This window comes from Alligator mississippiensis, chromosome 2 (genome assembly GCF_030867095.1).
Source record: "Alligator mississippiensis isolate rAllMis1 chromosome 2, rAllMis1, whole genome shotgun sequence".
In the NCBI taxonomy this organism is placed as follows: domain Eukaryota; kingdom Metazoa; phylum Chordata; order Crocodylia; family Alligatoridae; genus Alligator; species Alligator mississippiensis.
The window spans coordinates 71,295,279-71,315,355 of record NC_081825.1 but is presented as its reverse complement, the minus strand read 5'-3'; the positions used below and the strand labels follow the sequence as shown (position 1 = coordinate 71,315,355).

Here is a 20,077-nt window from a genome sequence, read left to right as displayed (position 1 = left end):
GAGACATATCCAAATGTGCCCATGCTTTTGGCACAGATGTTTTAAATAAGGGAAATAATTGCACAACACGTTATTTGGTGAATTTAGCCTCTCTTTCTGTTTACTTTACTGTTGTCAAAACAGATTGCAACTTTTCAAAGGTAGTTCCTCAGAATTTATCTACTAAATGATTTTTGTGTGTAATATTTAATATTAATGTTCACTTTGTAGTATTTCAGATCCTCAGATCTCTCTGTCTCAGCTACTTGTAGATAGCTACATCATGAGCATGATATATGGGGCGATCATATTATTTTTAAGGAAATCCAGGACACTAAAACCCCGTCCTTGCCTGATCCCTGCCCCAGGCAGGAGGAGCACTGCCCAGCCCAGCCTACCTCCTGCCTCCAGTTGCTGCTCAGGAGGAGCTGGGCCAAGCAACGCAGGCAGATGGTGCTAGTCAGGGACTTCTGTTTCGATTTTCACCCACTGGCTGAGACGTTGGGACAAGCTATAAAATTTGGGACTGTCCCGGCCAAACTGAGACATATGGTCACCCTAATTATATATATTTTTTTCAGGAATTACCAATGTTTTTGGTACTATTGGTTGGCAAGCAAAAGTTCATTGACAGTACTAAATATTTGAAGCTCATGCTGCTTAGATACTAAAGTCACATTATATATTTTCATTCTATCTGTGTAGCATCTGCCAGGAATACCTGTTACAAATTTCAAATTTGCTTGCTATGAACATTCTTTAATTATAACATGAAAGTCATTTTGGTAGGGGCCATTGCTGATGGCAAACTTGTTCACTATAAAATTAGTGGAGAGAAACCACATACAAGGTGAGTTATGGTTTTTTTAAAGAGAAAAACAAAATCATTATATTTACTCATTTCTAATTTAAATGTCTTTGTACCATTTTGTACAATGTTTAACGTGTTTACACTACTAAGTTTCTGGATTTGGAGAAGGCACTGAGACCTCTTTCATTATGATATATATATGCTATTTTACATCTTTATTTGACACAGATACTCAAACCTCTGCCATTTCTAAATTACGTTTCTAAATATTGATTTAACAGCTGGACATTGGGTGTCATAACACCACATTCTGAAAGCTTTCCAGATCTCCACAAAGGGCTGGAAAATGTCTTTTTTTAAATGGAAAGGTGTTTTTTCCTTTTGTGTTTAGAGAAGATATCACTGCACTTCACTTGAAACAAACTGCTTCTGTTGATGAAAACATAAGTAGTAAAGTTATTGGTTACAGTCTACACTGTCATTTAAGCAAGGTATAAGGAGACTTTTAAAACCCTTTTAGGAACAACACATAGGACTGGGTCATCAAATCCAGTACTCTGCTGCTACAGGCACCATACTGAAGGAATTGGTTGAGGTTATTTCAGAGCTACTGGCTATCCTCTTTGATAACTTGTATTCAGATAAGGTCCCGAATGATTGGAAAAAAGGGTAAATATAGAGTTCATCTTAAAGAAAGGGAAGAAGGAAGATCCAGGGCATTACAGACCAGTAAGTCTGACCTCAATATCTGGAAAGATCATGGAGCAGATTGTCAAGAAGCTATTTTGAGGCACCTAGGGAACAAGGTGATAAGCAACAGCCAGCATGGATTTACCAAGAGCAAGTCATGCCCAAGTCCCTGATTTCTTTCTATAATAAGGTGGCAGGCTCTGTGGATTATGGGGATGGGGAGCAGTGCATGTGATATATCTTGACTTTAGCAAGGCTTCTGACACAGAGCTCATTGTTCTCAAAGTGTAGTCATCAACAGGGATCCAGGTTTTCCATTTCCCACGGAAAAACAGTAAAACATGGATTTTCCCCTTTATTGGAGTAAAATGCAGATTTCTCATTTTAGCAGAGAAACACATGGATTTTGCGCTTTTGCTGTGAGCACTCTGGAGGCTGGCAGAGTTTCAGCCTGCAAGAGGCTGTGGGGAGCGGGAGGACAGTGGTCAGGCAGGGGGTGCTATGAGCATGTATATGCACGTGGCCTCCAAGCAGCCTGGAGAGCAGCTTCTGCAGGTGAGTGGGGGCTGGGGATTGGGGCCCCCACAAGGAAGGAAGGAGGGAGGGAGTTCGGCAGGGTTGGGCTGCTGCCCAGCTGGGTGGTGCATGTGGTTTGAGGCCTGGGGCTACAATGCGTGGCTGCAGGGCCCCAGTGGGGAGCAGGATGGGGCTGTGGGCGGCTCATCCCAGGTGTGTGAGGGGTGGGGGAGCAGCTCCCTGTCACTGCACACACTCTGGGGGAAGCAGGGGAGGCATGTGACCCCACAGATCTTTGCATGGGCAGAGGCTGCGGAGAGCCCACTTTTGTGTCAGGCTCCTGCCCTGCTGCCCTCCCCTGCAGGTGTGACCCAGCGCTGCAGGGCAGAGTGGGATCATTCAAGACAGCTGCTTGCCACTGTGAGCTCCACACTGCCCTGGCGATGCGTCCCCTGCCTGGGTGGTGACTCAAGGTTATTCCCTTCATTGCTGCCAAGCGCATGGGAAATACACTGCCAGGGCAGTGTGGAGCTTGCAGCAGCAAGCAGCTTTCCTGCATCACCCCACTCTGCCCTGCAGCACCAGGTCACACCCACAGGCTGCGGAGGCCTGAGGGGAGGGCAGCAGGGTGGGAGCCTGAGGCTGCAATGTACAGCCACCTTGCATACAGATCTGGGGGGCATGGGTCCCCCCTGCCCCCTCCAGGAATGTGCACTGCAGTGGAGAGCCTGCTCCACCCACCCAAGCCCACAGAGGGCAGCAGGATGGGAACCCCACCTGTAGCAGCTGCTGCCTTCTGTCAGGGGCAGGGGGCTATGGACCGGGGTCCCTGGGCCCATTAGCTCTGGCAGCTGGGGGCCCCTCTGGTAGAACTGGGGAGACAGGGACAGGGGTGGGGCATGGCCCCTTAGGCAGGGAGGCAGGGAGTAGGGTTCATAGATTTCATAGACATTAGGGGCTGGAAGGGACCTCATGAGATCATTGAGTCCAGCCCCTGCCCCCGCCATAGGCGGGAAGTCAGCTGGGATTAAGTGATCCCAGAAGATCCAGCTGTTTTTTGAAGGAGTTCAAAGTAGGTGCTTGCACCACCTCTGGGGGGAGTTCGTTCCAGACCCTGGACACACACACCATAAAGAACTTTTTTCTTGTATCCAGTCTAAATTGGCCTTCCTGGAGTTTATGGCCATCAGACTTTATTATCCCTCGGGGAGCTCTGGTGAACAGATGTTCTCCCAGGTCCTAATGTACCCCTCTTATGAAGTTGTAGGCTGCCACCAAGTCCCCCCCTGAGCCTTCTCTTCTCCAGACTGAAGAGTCCCAAGTCCCTCAGCCTCTCCTCATACAGCCTTCCCTCCAGGCCTTGGATCATATGAGTGGCTCTCCTCTGGACTCTCTCAAGCTTCTCCACATCCTTCCTGAAATGGGGGGCCCAATACTGGATGCAGTACTCCAGCTGCGGGCTCACCAGGGCTGAGTAAAGCGGAAGGATGACTTCCCTGGTTTTGCTTGAGATGCATTGGTGGATGCACACCAGATTTTGGTTAGCTTTGCCCGCTACTGCATCACATTGGTGGCTCATGTCCATCTTGTGGTCAATTAAGACCCCCCCACATCCCTTTCAGTCATGGTGCTAGTGAGCATACCACTAATAAGCCTGTAAGTATGCTGACAGTTCTTCCTACTGAGGTGTAGCACCTTGCATTTCTCTGCATTGAAGGCCATCCAGTTTTGGTCGGCCGACCTTGAGAGTGTGTCCAAGTTGGCCTGTATTCCCAGCCTGTCCTGCGGTGTGACAGCCCTCCCCCATAATTTGGTATCATCTGCGAACTTGTCCAGTTCACATCTGACTCCTGAATCCAGATCGTTGATGAAAATGTTAAAGAGTACTGGCCTGAGTACCGAGCCCTGAGGGACTCCACTAGTCACCCTGTGCCACGTTGATTTGCTCCCTTCAACTAGTACTCTTTGGGTCCAATCCCATAGCCAGTTGCCTGGTCATTGGACCGTATGATGATCAAGGCCACAGTTCTCCAGCTTAACCATGAGGACATCATGGGGAACTAGGTCAAAGGCCTTCTTGAAGTCCAGATAAATGACGTCCGCATCATCTCCAGGGCACATGTTACCTGGTCATAGAAAGAGATGAGGTTGGTCAGGCAAGACCTGCCAGTCACAAAGCCATGTTGGCTGGCATTCAGAAGCTTGCCTTCTGTTAGTCTGGTGTTGATGGATCCCTTGACAATTTTCTCCAGGATTTTTCCAGGGACAGACGTCAGACTGATGGGTCTATAGTTCCCTGGGTCATCCCTCCTCCCTTTCTTGTAAATAGGGAACCACATTGGCTCTTTTCCAGTCATCCTGGACCCTGCCTGAGTGCCATGATTTTTCAAATATCCCTGCTAAGGGGGCTGCAATGATATCTGCCAGCTCTTTCAAGACCCTCGGGTGCATTCCGTCTGGGCCTGTGGACTTATGAATGTCCAGTTTCTCAAGGTGTTCCCTCACCTGATCTACGTCGATTTTGGGCCCATCACCCACTCCCAAATTGGTTTGTGCCATTTCTGGCAGTGTGGTCCTTGTGGCAGCATGAAAAACAGATGCAAAAAAGTCATTTACAAGATTGGCCCTTCCTTGGGCATCTGATGTCAGTTGCCCTGTTGGTTCTCTCAGGTGTCCAATACTGTCTTTGTTCTTTTTCCTACTTCCTTCATATCTAAAGAAGGACTTTTTGTTGTCCATGATCCCCATAGCTAGCCTAAGTTCAGTTTGTGCCTTGGCTTTTCTTGACCTCTCTCTGCAGGTGTGGGCAAGTGCAGAGTAATCCTTTTTGGTAATGCTTTCTGTTTTCCAGCTGATGTTGGCTACTCTTTTGAGCTTAATGAGGTCCAACAGTTCCTTATTCAGCCATAGGGGTTTCCTTGCTCGTTGACTGCATTTCTTGTGAGAAGGGATGGCTTTGCCCTGTGCTTCACAGATTTTGTTTTTGAGCAATGACCATTCCTCATGTACTCCCTTTTCTCCGATTCTCTCATGTGGCCTCTGATTGCCTGACTGACCAGTTCTCTCAGCTTGCAGAAGTCGGCCTTCCCAAAGTTAAGGACTTCTGTTTGACTGAGGGGTTTGCCTGCTTTTCAATGAACTAAGAAGGTGACCAATTCATGGCTGCTGTCACCAAGCTTCTCCTCAATCCGCAGGTCACTCACCAGGTCCTCCCCTTTGGCCAGGACCAGATCATGCAATGCTTTTCCCCTGTAGGCCTATAGACCTCCTGGGTTAGGTAGAGATCATCGATGCACGTGAGAAAGCTACGCGACCTGTCAGATTTGGCCATGCTCTCATCCCAAGAAATGTCAGGGAAGTTGAAGTCCCCCATGATGATCAAGCATTGGGAGTGTGTGGCTTTGACCAGTTCCCTATTGAATTTCTGATCTAGGTCTTCTTCTTGGTGGGGGAGGTCTATAGTAGACTCCTACAAGTAAGTCACCCTCCCCATGTTCTCCTCATATCTTGACCGAGAGGGTCTCAAGATGCCCTTCCTGGTTTGGAAACTCAATCTGCAGGGAGGCCAGCTGATCTTTGATGTAAAGAGCAATACCCCCACCCCTCTTTCCCACACAATCTCTCCTATACAAGGCGTAACCCTTTACTGTCACCAATCAATCATAGGTGGGAGTTACACTAGGTCTCCATAATTCCTATAAGGTCGTAGTCATTATCACATAGGAGGAGGGCCAGTTCCTCATGCTTGTTTCCCAAGCTCCTGGCCTTTGTGTACAGGTAGTTATGTCTGCCATGTCAAGCCCAATGCTTCCCTCAGGAGTTAAGAGGGACCTTTCCTTGGGCTGCTGCCAGAGCGGGATTCCTTAGGCTGCCCAAGTTATTGGTAGTGCGGCTGACATGACCTGGGCTAGAACTATTAGTAGACCGCCTGTCCCCCAGCAGTCTCAGTTTAAAGCCCTGTCAAGAAGGTCAGCCATTCTGGCTGAGAAGAGCTTCTTCCCTTTCCAGGTGAGGTGGAGGCCATCCCTCCCCAACAGTCCTAGAGCACCAAGGGGGCAGGGCCCTTGATGGGGCCAGCAGCCCCTGCCATGGTGTTGCTAACTGGTTATTTCCCTGCTCTGCCCCTAGGGAACTGCACTGGGGTCTGCCTGCCATGACCACCACCTCCACTTGCTCCCTGCATGGGGTGTGCTGTGGGATGAGCCCCCTCCTGCCCCCTCCACCAGATGCTGGAGGGAGGGAGGGAATAGCCCCCTTTCCTGCCCCACTGCCTAAGAGGCCCTGCCAGCTAGGCTCTGGCTATGCCCTGTCCCTGCCACTGGAGCGGTGATGGGGCAGCATCCCCTGTCATGGTGTCTCAGAGCATAAGCCTCTTTCTGGTGGGAAGGGGGATCACGCTGCAGGGTGGGGAAAGCTGTTGCGGACTATGCAGGGGGAGCAGCAGTGGCAGTGCTAGGGAGGTTTAAGGGGCTATGGCCCCCTCTGAGTCCCAGTTTTGCAACTCACCCTGCACAGTCCATGGCAGCTCTGACCCCCTGCTCGCAGCCTCCCTGCTGGGAAAAGGCTCATGCTCCCCAGACACCATGGCATGGGCTGCTGCCCCCATCAAGGGCCCTGCCCCCTTGCTGCTCCAGCAGTAGGGCAGAGGCATGACCAGAGCCCAGCTGGCATGGCCTCTTAGGCAGGAGGTCAAGAGGGGGGAATAACCCCCCTCCCTCCAGTGTCTGGCAGATGGGGCAGGAGGGGGCTTATACTGCTGCTTGCCCCATGAAGGGGGTGAGCAACAGTTGAGGCAGGAAGACCCCACTGTGGTCTTCTGGGGGTGGAGGGGGGCATAACACCCCTCCCTGCCTTCCACACCTAAGGGGGCCATGCCAGCTGGCATCTGGCCACACCCCTGCCCTGCTCCACTGGAGCAGACAGCACAGCCCAGCCCAGGGCTGCAGAGCATGCTGGGATATTGGAGGACTCTGGTTTAACTTCAACCAGGAAGGGGTTTGGACAGAAGTTGCATAAACCAGTTTGAGCTCAATCAGTTAAATCTGATACTATATTCAACCAGGTTTATCTCAAACCAGTTTCAGCCATTTTGAAACTGGCTTATGTGCATTGAACTTCTGTTCTGTTACAGGGTTAAGCCAGTTTCTGGTCACTAAAACTGGTTTATGTATAATGTCTGTCCCTAGCCTCAGAGAAATTGTGGAGTCTCCATCCTTGGAAATTTTCAAGAGCAGATTGGACAGACACTTGGATGAGTTGGTTTAATCAGGGATGATCCTGCATTGATCTAGGGGTTGGACTGGATGACCTTGTGAGATCCTTCAAGCCCTACTGTCCTATGATCCTATATCACATAATCTTTTTCATAAACTTAGCTAGTTTCATCTTAAGAACACTCAGGGAAATTTTTTCTCTTACTACTCAGATTGAGGTATCAGCTAAAATGTAATAGTATTCCTTTGAAATTCTATTGTTCACTGCAGTGTCAGTGCTGTCAAATGATATACAGAGAATATGAGACTGTACATTTCAACTTGAATGCTGTATTACTTATAGTATATCACTTGATTGTGAGGCATTTCAAGGTTGATTGGTTTACTGCTATGAATGGAGGCTGGGAGAACAGAAAACGCTTTTTAAATATTGTGTATTCATCTCTGAAACAGACCCCTTTGTTTAGTAGTGATTAAAAAGGAGCAAAATGTTCCTATAAAACCAAATGCTTAGAACACTAATGTTTTACCACAAATAGCAATTGGGAGTCCTTTTGGTAATGATGTTTTGCTTCTGTGTTTCCAGAACTGGAACTAGTGATATATTATGTTTGCATTTTAGCTTTGTTATTTTTGTCATCTTTACCAATAAAGCTGTGACAGATAATCATTTACAGCAAAAACTTTTTCTGCTTTCTATGTCCATAACTGCCAGTTTTAAGTCCGGTTTCTCTTGGACACTGAGCTGCATATATAGTTTCATAGTAGCTAGGGTCAGGAGGGAACTGAACAGATCATCTAGCCTGCTTTATACAATACTCTTTTAAAGATTTTTTTTCAACTAAGCACTATTTTAATTTTGTTTTCTATTTAATTTAAGACTATTTACTGTTTTAAGATAAGGTCACATTTAACTGTCATTGATGTAGCTTTGGTTTGCACTTAATTTTAGATAGGAAAGAAGCAACAATTAAAACTACACATAAGCATTAGTAAAATAAACTTGTGTTTTTAGTTTATTCTGTTTTTTCATTTCTAGCGGGCAAAGCTATAGTGTTCTGAAGATTCAAAGTCATAAAGAGCAGCTGTGGTTTTCTTTAGCGTTTTCATAGTTTCATAGTAGCTAGGGTCAGGAGGGACCTGAACAGATCATCTAGCCTGACCCCCTGCCACAGGCAGGAAAGAATGCTGGGTTCACAAGACCCCAGACAGGTGATCATCCAACCTCCTCTTGAATTTGCCCAAGGTAGGGGCAAGAACCACTTCCCTGGGAAGTTGGTTCCAGATTTTGGCCACCCTAACTGTAAAATATTGCCTTGGATCTCTAACCTAAACCTATTCTCCATCAGCTTATGACCATTGTTCCTTGTCACCCCAGGTGGTGCTGGGGAGAAAAGGGCTCTGCCTATTTGCTGTTGATCTCCCCTGATGAGCTTGTAGGCAGCCACCAGGTCCCTCCTCAGCTTCCTCTTGCTGAGGCTGAACAGGTTCAGGTCCTTCAGTCTCTCCTCAGAGGGCCTGTCCTGTTGCCCTCTCACCAAGTGGGTGGCCCTTCTCTGAACCCTCTCCAGGCTGGCCACATCCCTTTTGAAGTGCAGCGCCCAGTACTGGACGCAGTACTCCAACTGCGGCCTGACCAAAGTAACATAGACACAGGGAAATATGAAAGGGGGTCATGCTGAAGAGTTTAGATTGAAAATTCACTGCACCTTTAAAACTGGTTGGTTCTGATATGGAAAGTGTAATGATATAGGCTCCCCTAGGAGCTAACTGCATGACACATGGAGCATACATATGATATATGCAGGAATGTGTCTGTCTGGACTGTAGTGCACATTGTTGGTGAAAAGGCAAATAGGGTGCTTATACACCTGCAGCAAGGCAGAGCAGACTCGATTAATTGCTTTATTTAGAGTGGATCTTGGAGCTGCTCTAATTAATGCCCCCCCCCCCCCCACACGCACACTCCAGGAGCATGTGTATAAATGCCCATAGTGCCTTCTAGCTCTAACTGCAATGAATGAGGCCCTGCCTTTCTGGCACTATAGTGCAATAGCAGGTCCTGGATTTAGGGGGTTTGAGCATGCCTTTCCCTGGCCCACCCAGCCAACTCCTCAGGTGCACTCCTGTTGAATATGCTTTGGTGAAGTTGCTCATGGCTCATCCCTACAACCAGCTGTCTGACCCACCAGAGACTGAATACTTGAAAGCAGGCACAAAGTGACAAGTCCACAGCTGCCTCACTGACTCATTTCCAGTTTGGAATATACCCTTGGGCTTGGGACATGTTCAACTCCCAGATTCTGGGACCTGCCACTGGCATGATGCAGACAAGACCTATTGCAGCTTCCCAAACATTGCCTGGTTAGTGGTTACACCCTGTAATGAAGTCATAAGATTCACAGCTAACCAAAGCTGTCCCATGTTGTTTTAACTGTCCCATGTTGTGTCCCATGCGTTGTTAACATACACATAAGCAAAAAGCTACAAAATTCTGAATAGTTTCATAGTTGGTAGGGTTGGAAGGGACCTGAGCAGATCATCAAGTCCGACCCCCTGCCATGTGCAGCAAAGGATGCTGGGGTCAAACGACCTCATCAAGGTGTCTATCTAGCCTCCTTTTAAGGACCCCCAGGGTAGGAGTGAGCACCACTTCCCTTGGAAGTTGGTTCCAGATCCTAGCCACCCTGACTGTGAAGTAGTGCCTCCTGATATCTAGCCTGAATCTAACCTCAGTCAACTTATGGCCGTTATTCCTTGTTACTCCCAGTAGCGCTCGGGGGAACAGGGACTCTCCCACTGCCTGCTGCTCTCCCTTGGCCAATTTATAGATGGCCACCAGATTCCCTCTCAGCCTTCTCTTGTGGAGGCTGAACAGGTTCAGGTCCTCTAGCCTCTCCCCGTAGGGCCTGCCCTGCTGCCCCCTGATCATGCGAGTGGCCCGCCTGTGGACCCTCTTGATGTTCCTCCTGAAGCGCGGCGCCCAGAACTGGATTCAGTACTCCAAATGGGGCCTGACCAATGTCACATAGAGGGGGAGGATCACCTCCTTGGACCTGCTCATGATGCATCGGTGGATGCATGACAAGCTGCGATTAGCCTTCCTAACTGCGCCCCGACATTGGCGGGCCATATTCATCTTGGAGTCTATAATGACTCCAAGATCCTTTTCTGCCTCTGTGCTGATGAGAAGGGAGTTCCCCAGCCTGTAGGTATGCTGCTGGTTCTTTCTCCCTAGGTGCAGTACCCTGCACTTGTCAGTATTGAATCCCATCTTATTCTCATCTGCCCACCCCTGTAACCTGTCCAGATCCAATTACAGCCTGTCCCTCCCTTCTAGTGTGCCCACCTCTCCCCACATCTTAGTGTCATCTGCAAATTTGAACAAGGTGCTTTTCACCCCCTCATCCAAGTCGCTGATGAAGATGTTGAACAGTGCAGGCCCGAGGACTGAGCCCTGGGGGACCCACTGCCCATGGCCCTCCAGGTCAAAAATCACCCATCCACCACCACTCTCTGGGATATTTGTTTTTAGACTCATGCTCTTTTTTAGACCATCACTTTTCTTTTTCAGCCTGCCTTTGTCTCCTCATTCTGAATGTTTCACCTTCTATAATTTAATAAGACTTCATAGCTTGTTATGTATTTTTTGAAAAGAGAGTTACTTCCCTCCTGTGGAATTCCATATAATGGTTCAACAACAGTAACAGAAAAAAAAATCTCATTCCATCAAATTCAGTTATATTTGGAAAGATTTCAATTACATTTCTGTAGAATCCTATCAGTTACTTATCCCAAGTAAAGTTTATGGTTTAATAGTAGCTAATTATTTACTTAAGGTTAAGCCTACACTTGCTTGCTTTGTAAAACTGGAATAATTCCATTTGAGGTGCCTGCTCTGAGGGATATAGATGGCTGAGACATCCCCATAGGCTTTTGTAGAGCCAGGTTATCACCCAATGTGTCAAGCAAATTATGCCATAGGTAAAGTGCTTTAGGGCATACACTATACCCACTACACATATGACCCACTATATACCTTTCTTTCAGGAACTGTACTCAAAAACTGGACTTTCTTATGGAATTTAATGGTTGAATTTTATCTATAAGATTCACTGGAAATTATTACAATCTATTCAGAGCATTTTCTGTAGAAGCCTATTGTTTTTGTTTCTGTTCATTAGATTACTCCCATAAGAATATACTTTTTGGGGATACATTCCCAGAAATGTTCCAGTGTAAAGTATAACTGGACCTACAGAGCAATGTTTCAATACTTCACTCCCTGCTTTACTCAGCAGTGATGTGGCAAGTTCCTCTGACTGTCTGACCACAAACCATCTTGTTCTGCAATTTCTTTCCATTCCTGAGCACTGTAGTGTTTTGCACTGACTGTTATTCACAGCATTGTACTGGGAAGACGTGACTGGGCACATGTGTGATGGGATGAATGAGACAGATTGGCAGAGAGCCCGAAGAAATGGGCCAGCTGCCCCTGCTGTGCCCATCAACAGTGGATCTATCCAACACTGTCATTCTGTTGTGTGATCCTCTAGTACACGATTAGATATAAAAGAAACTATGTTAATGCAGTGCTTAGACTTGAGAGCTAAATTGCTGAGAAGTGAGAAATGAAAGCGAGTTTCCTTGCATATACACAATTTCCCTTTACATAGGTAAAACTCAGTCATGTTGCATATAAGAAATGGTTTTTTTCTGTGTATTAGGTTTACTGTACAGCCTAATTGTTTGTAATAAAGTACTTGTTATACAGTTCCATTGTCTTCAGTGGGAGCAGAGTAGGCTAATACTAAATACAAAAAGAAAAGTGAATGCCTGACTTCTATGGACAAAAGCCAAGGTTTTCAAAAGGAATGGCTAAAACTAGAAATAGTGGGGCATCTAACAGAGACAAAAAGAGCAATGAAAAAAAGTCCTTATTTTTATTCTACAGACTGTGCGCGCTTCCTAGGGAAACTGTATAATGCTTCCTAAGGTTAAAGGTTCATTTATTTCTTTTCTTTTGGGTAAGCTAAACCATTAACAGTTTGACATTATTTTATGCAAGCTGTAACCAACCTGGGAAAATGAGAAATAGAATTATTAAATGTAGATGGCTTAAGGATACACAAGTACCGTACTGCTGTTTATATTTCATAATTGCGGTATTATGCTAGAGTTATCCTTCGGCGGGGGGAAGGGAGGGTGTCTGCCCAAAGATTTAAAGATGTAACATTAAATTGGCAGTGATTTCTGAGGAGCTGCATTTAGAGATACCAACCAGGCCAGTAATACATAGACACTTTCTTCTTTGCTTTCATCATGGTGACCCACAAAGGCTCCGATCCATTCCACCACAGGGGTAATAGGCTGTCTTTATTCACACCAATATCAAAAGAGGTGTTTGTTTTTGGATCCCACATGTAGTTTCCAATCATTTGATGAACTTCACAATGGCGACCTACAAAAGAAAGGCAGGTGCTTAGATTTTTCTTCTGTATTAATACTCAGAACTCACTCAAGGCCAAAAAGATAAGTCAGCTGCAGAGCCAGGATTGGAATTCAGGCAGCTTCTGTTTTCCAGCCCCACAGTAGACCTTGTTACTTCTTATAGATCCTCTCTGTCTCCATATATATAATCCATATACTGCACCACAGAGGCCAAACAAACAAACTACTGTGGCTGCAGATGCCAGATGTTTGGCTAAAGTTTGGTTTCTTCTGAACACAAGACATCTGCCAAGTCTGCAACTATTTAAGGTACCCACAGAATGAAAAGCAGAGAATACAAGAGGAGCCAGGGAAGCAGTTTGTAAACAGCAGAGCATTAAAAAATGTATAAAACAGAAAAATATAAAAGTCAAGCAAACAGTACAGTTGGGGTAAATTATATTCTCCCTTTGTTTAGTCTGAGGTGGAGCAGCTATTATGTTACATTCACTCTAAGCAATCCATAATGTTCTAAATATTACACTAATTATATTAGCAGCAAGGTCTAAAATTTGACAAGTAAAAAAGGCAAAGAAATATTAGTGACAGCCAGAAGCAAGGCAAGAATCTGGTACTCTCCAGTCTTGGGCTTGATTCTACCTTGCCAGACAAGCAGCTCTACAGCTTATACTTGAACTACTCGGGTAGGAAAGTACCACTCAACATACACACAGTTGGCAAAACCAGAAGGAGAAATGTTTATATACCAAATTAAATGAAGGCAAGATCCCTGCTTGGCTTAAAAGATCTTGTAATCTATAGAGAGAGATATATTATGACAGATAACAGTGAAGACATATGAACTGAGCAGACAGCACTACGAAAGGGATAGTGGGAGCCATGCTTTTCAAGGATTCTCAAATCCTGGATAGATATGTTTATACCAGTGTGATCTACTATTTTTTAAACAAGTCTAAACAAGTTGACACATAATGAAAGCCTTAAACTGTGGCAACTGTTAGAGAATTACCTATGAAAGAATCAGAGATAAAACTCCACTGGTATATTACATAGGTTAAGGTTTTTGTCTGCCCATGCCCATCCTGGGTTGGCCCTTTGTCTAAGACAGCCATATTGGAGTAAAGTGCAGTAATAGCACCTGCCTCCTGAAGGCAGCTGCCTCCCAATAAGCTGCTTGTCTGATCTCAGTCTAATGTACAATGCCATACTAAACTGATATCAATTTCAATGGGTTTGTGCTTGGCTGGTCATTCCAGTCACCCTATTAGCCATATTGGAGGCATTTAAAAATAAAAGTCTGGCACCAGGACTTTGACTTTGAAGAAGTGAGTTTTAGGAGGGATCTGAAGGGTATCGCTTGTCATGTAGTTAGCTGGAAGCTATTTCTAGAGTACGAATAGTTTTTGGTTCCTGGCTAGAAACTGGTATGATGTTTGTCTGTTAGCTCTCTCCTTCCATGAGGTTTATATTGCCCATATTTAAAGTGTAGATATACTAGCTGAGTTTACATTTTCCTTGTTGTATCTTGCAAATGCTCTGCTTATGCCTAATATATTACCATAACCAGGTAAAAGGAGCATACCGAACACCATCAACCTATGCAGCTCGACAGGAACTGTAGCAGAGAGACCCAGTGGGTGGTGGAATGATGCCCTCCTGTATTTGCCAAGTGCTTGTCACATTTGCAAATGGGGGGAAGCGAGGAACTAGAGGTTTTCTGGCCAAGCAGACAAGTTCCTTGTAGATCCTGTTTGCAGCAAAAGAATCTGGGTTGGCATATTTGTTGACAGGTGTCTTTAATTTCCTTGCATCACCAGGGGATGAAATATTTTCAGATTTAGACCCCAGCTGGGATTTTAAAAAGGAAATGTTAAAGATTAAGTTGCACCAAAAGTTCATGATTTACACATCTTAAAAAGAAACTACTGATGTATGTGTGAGACATTTTCATCATTAGCCTGTGAGTCACAGATATTGCAAGGCCCCAGATAACAGGCTCTGATTATTGTGAGAATAAGTGTAGCGAGTATAACTAAAATAGCCTGATAATGCTTTTTTCTTTAAGAGACATCATTGTGAGTGGAGAACTACATTTAATTTGCGTACGTTTGACCTTCAGAAGGATTTTTTTTTTTTAATTCCCTTTACTGCCATGCATCGACTTAATTAATTATACAAGTAATTTTCCCTCCTCAGAGCTTCTGGTTTATTTTTAATTTCAAGATTTTTTTTTAATCTTGAAGCTTCTCTTTAAAAGACATGGCTGCAGGGAACTCCAAGGCAGCTCAACACCCAAGTATCATGTGAGATTCATAATTGTTGGACTGGAGTGTCTTGCCTCTGACATGACAACACAGGCACAGCCATTTAAGTGCCCAATCCGGTGAAAGCCATAAGTGGCAATATTTCAGTAGTCCATCATAGCTAGGGCACTGGGGTGTCCTGCTCCTTTTGAGGGCTGGAACTGCTGTGAGGAGGGCCCAGGCAGGCAGTTGGCAGCCCCAGCTGCTCGTTACCAGGGTGGCCAGAGTGTGATAGTTGGCCTGCACCAGCCAGTGGTCAGCTGACCAGAAGGGGCAGGGCCTGGCATATATATAAACCCCAGGGCTGAGGCTAGGGAGGCAGTTCCCTGCTAGCAGCCAGAGGGGAAAGAGCCTCCAGGGAGGAAGTGCCCAGTGATGCTACACCTGCCTGATATGCTGCACCTAGGGCTAAGGGGGCTCCATGAGCTCCACAGGTACCCTTGCCTACTAGACACTTAGTGCCAGGGATGAAATCTGATTCTGTTAAAGGGTCAGAGGACACCCTGACCTTTTGTATTATGCTATAGCCCAGGGGCTTATGTTTTGTTTGCTGTTTATAACATCAGTGGTTTGGGTGAGGCTATTTGGGGAAGGAGGAGGCCTCATTGGGGGCACACTGCAGTGTGAGGACACCGGTGCCAGCGAGGGCGCAGCATTTTGGGGGCGCACAGACCCTGGTGGAAGCGAGGGTATGGCATTTTGGGGTGCAGAGACAAGGCTGCAAAGAGCCCAGAGAGGACAAGGGGGCCAAATCACAGCAAGGCCAAACCGGACAACGACAATGCCATCTGCGAGGCTTGGGGCATGGTAAAGTGGTGGTTTAGAGCCATGCATATAGCCCATAAGGGTGGGGTGTTCTGAGAAATCTATTTTGAAATGGGACCCACGAGGGGTCCAGGAATCCACGGGTTTCAGAGAAGTCCATCAGGACCGTGTCCAGCTGGACGTGAAGGCAGCCTCCCTATACTACAATTACATCAAGACATGGTGGGCAAGAAAAGAGGGTGCCCATCAGGCCAAACTGGCATAGTTGAGGGGCCTTAGGGGTAACACGGCCATCCTTAGGGACCCCGTTCCGTGACACAAGGATATGAGGAAACTTTTGGTGAGTGCTGTGCTTTACAAACAATCTATACCATAATCAAAATTGCTTAAATGTAATCAGTCAAATGTTTTACAGCACCTTTCCGTTCTATTCCCTCCTAAACACCCGTCCCCACTTCTCTGTTGGTGAGAAACATTCCACCCCTGCATCTGAAAGGTACATTTCTCACCAAGCACAGATAAAACAAAGTGCTTTCGGCCTTAGCTAGGAGCTGATCAACAATGTCTATTAAAGTGGTTAATTTAACAAATAATTGGTTCATCTTCTCATTCAGGGATGCTTATATAATTTCTGCCATCTCTTCTTGCTGGCAATAACTCCTCAACTTTGTCTAGACTAGGGGTGGGTAATTATTTTGAGCGGAGGGCTGCTTGCTGAGTTTTGGCAAACCATTGAGGGCCACATGACAGGCAGCCAGGGGCAGATAAAAATTAATTTTCTAAATTTTTTAGGGGCCCCGCGGGCTGCATAGAATGGTCTGGTGGGCTGCATCAGGCCTGCAGGCCGCGTTTTTGCCCACCCCTGGTCTAGACACTCTCTCAGGTCTTTATTCGATCTGCAGTCTCTGGCAGGTAAGTGACCCTCTGAACAAGGCAGATGAGATGCAGATAAGACATGGAACTGTACATAGTAATCAGCAGAGATCTGGGTTTTCTGTTTGTTGCGGAAGAACGCAGATTTTCTACTTTAAAGGAGAAAAACTTGGGAAACCATGGGTTTCCCTGTGCAGGCTGGTAGAGTTCTAGCCTGCAAGGGGCTGCTTAGGAATGGTGGGGTGGGATGCAGGGGGCACCATGTGCATGTGCACACATGTACATGGCAGCTAGGTAGTGTGGTGAAGAACAGCTTCTGCAATGCCCTTTGTGTAAGTCTATGAGGGGGGGCAGTGTGTCCATAGGTGATGTCAGAGGGGTGGGGATGGGTGGGCTGTGGCTTGGAAGTGAGGGGTACTGGCAGGGCTTGGGAGGGCTGGGCTTAGGAGTGAGGGGTAATGGCGTATCAGGGCTGCTCAGTGCCACAACGCAGTGGCGGGGCGGCAGCGAGGGCGCGGCATTTTGGGGGCGCAGACCCTGGTGGCAGTGAGGGCACAGCATTTTGGGGTGCAGAGACAAGGCTGCAGACAGCCCAGAGAAGACAAGGAGGGAGCAGGGGAAGCTCTGATTTTTTTTCCATGATAAAGAAAACAAAACCAAATACCAAAATATATAGGTATTTAAAATGTATTTTATTATAATAATTGAGGTACTGGTAGACTTCCAAACTGCTTTAAAATTATAAATAGATCAATAAAACATTGTTTTCAACTGAAACCTATATATTATATTTTATATCTCTAAGTGGCATTTTATTTCAATTGTGCAAAAACAAGGATTTTGAGATTTTTAATCACAGAATTTGTGATTTTTTTTTTGATTTTTTTTTTTTTTTTTTTTTTAAACAGAGAAAACCAGGATCCCTGGTAATCAACATACTGGAGACAATGTAATACATCTGTGCAGTAACCTTATATGACTATGTATTTTATGTTCATGTGTGTATGCACACACACACACACACACACACACACACACACACACACACACACACAGAAGGAGGAGGAGAAGATTGATATGTGGGGTTCTCCATACGAGAGAGCAGAAAAACAATTGTCAAAGCTGGACGTTGGATATCACTCAAAGTAAGGTACTGACACAATCAAACTATTGTTTGTGCCTTATGCAAATTTAAATTTAAATTTAAATTTGCATAAGGGTAGGATTCTTTGTAGCTGGTGTGGTTCTCTTCTGAGTCTCTTGCTATGTGGATGGCGCAAGAAGAGGCCTAGGAATAGTGCAATCATAGCATAATGCAGGTCATATATCCCACTGTGTTTGGAGTCCAGGAAAAAATGAAAGCTCTGTCTAAACAGCTGCTAACACTTAATGTAGGATTTTTCAGAGATCTTTGCCATCATGGCAGACCTCCTGAGGGATTTTCTGAATTCCAGAGTGGACTACAGAGAAATGTATTCTGGACATATAGCAGTTTGATCTAAATCATCTTAAGAACCAGGGATGAAATCCTGGCCCCACTGAAGTAATTTGCAAAACTTGCATTGACTTCAATAGTGGCAAGATTCCACTTTGGACTTTCCTCCTACCAAAGGGGAAAATTTGTTTAAAAAGGAGCCTTATTGGCTGCACATAGCAAGGAGAAAAAATCTACTATGATTTAGTAAGCTGATCAAAAAAAAATTCCTATGTTGTTATTTACTTATTTATTTTCTAGTTTTGTTCCTTGGTTTCTCTGACCTACAGAAGTTAAGCCTAGCACTAATGGCTTGTCCTGAGATAAATGCCCTCAGTTTAGGAAGTGCATGAACTGATGCAGATGAAGAACTGGCTGCTTTTTACTTCTCAGTCTGAATCAAATTGAAAAACATTTTTTGAGCTTTTAAAAGCTCAGTACAGCCAATCCTGAACATGCCTGCACACTTTTTTGATTTTCCTGTCATATTTCTACTTGTTGAAACAGCCAAAATGGAGCTGCTGGAATTCTTTTATTACTGTTTATCATCTGCAATGCAGTAGTGCCAAAAAGCCTCAAGTGAAAAATCAGGTCTTGTTGTGCATGGCACAGTAATAACACATAATGAAAGAGGATGAGATCCAGCTCTCTAAACTGGATAATGAAAGAGAGAGGAATTCAGTTATAATCCAAGGAGACAAGACTAACAAAGGCTGGAAGAGAAACATAGAGGGAGGAGTGACTTGCCTAAGGTTAGGGAGCAGCCTGGGAACTGAGTGCAGGTGTTGGAACTCTGTGTTCACTGCCCTAATGCATTCGATCTGGGTGCCCCTCCCAACTGTGGCTAGAGAGCCCCATTTCTCCCATTATTTCTAGCTGCAAAGAACTAGATAAATACAGTAGCACTACTTAGATTCTTAGATTTGTGTGAAAAAATATACAACTTGAAGTTGATCCCACCTGAACCTTGCCATCATATGTTGACTGTAAAAAAGCCTTCAGTCTGGTATCCCATGATCACCTCTCGGCAAAACTGGCCAACTGCGGCCTCGGCATCACCACGATCCACTGGCTGGGGAATTAGCTCCATGGTAGGACCCAGAGGGTGGTAGTTAATGGAAGTCAATCGTTGTGGTACCCTGTGACTAGTGGGGTCCCTCAAGGCTCTGTCCTAGGGGCTATACTATTTAACATCTTCATTAATGTTGTAGACGTTGGTGTCAGAAGCGGACTGACCAAGTTCACCAATGACACCAAACTCTGGGGTAAAGCATCCACACCTGAGGACAGGAGGGTGATCCAGGCTGATCTTGACAGACTCAGGAAATGAGCGGGCGAGAACCTGATGGTGTTTAACACCGAACAATGCAAGGTTCTCCACCTTGGGAGGAAAAACCTGCAGCATGCTTATAGGCTCAGCACTGCTATGCTGCTTAGCACTACAGATGAAAGGGACTTGGGGGTCATGATTGACCACAAGATGAACATGAGCCTTCAGTGTGATGCTGCAGCTAGTAAAGCAAGCAAAACGCTGGCTTGCATCCATAGATGCTTCTCAAGCAACTCCCAGGACGTCATTCTCCCATTGTACTTGGCCTTAGTGAGGCTGCAGCTGGAGTACTGTGTCCAGTTCTGGGCTCCACAATTCAAAAAGGATGTGGAGAAGCTTGAGAGAGTCCAGAGGAGAGCCACGCACATGATCACAGGTCAGGAAAACAGACCTTATGATGAGAGGCTGAGTCATGGGACTCTTCAGCCTGGAAAAGCACAGGCTCAGGGGTGATCTGATGGCCATCTATAAGCTTATAAGGGTCACAAACTCCTCCATGACAGTTTCAGGCTGGACATAAGGAAGAATTTCTTTACTGTCCGAGTCCCCAAGGTTTGGAATAGACTACCGCCAGAAGTGGTGCAAGTGCCTACCTTGAACGCCTTCAAGAGACATTTGGATATTTATCTTGCTGGGATCCTATAATCCCAGCTGACTTCCTGCCCCTAGGGC

The 20,077-nt window shown here is 45.8% G+C and overlaps 1 protein-coding gene across 1 annotated transcript in view; it reads right to left on the bottom strand.

Moving 5' to 3' along the window:
* Positions 1–20,077, bottom strand: part of ENPP6 (ectonucleotide pyrophosphatase/phosphodiesterase 6) — a 70,479-nt gene that overhangs the window by 37,789 nt on the left and 12,613 nt on the right. The window contains exon 2 of the mRNA XM_006272975.4: positions 12,491–12,670. Within this exon, the coding sequence (XP_006273037.1) occupies positions 12,491–12,670 (180 nt within the window). The remainder of the gene's footprint in view (positions 1–12,490; positions 12,671–20,077) is intronic.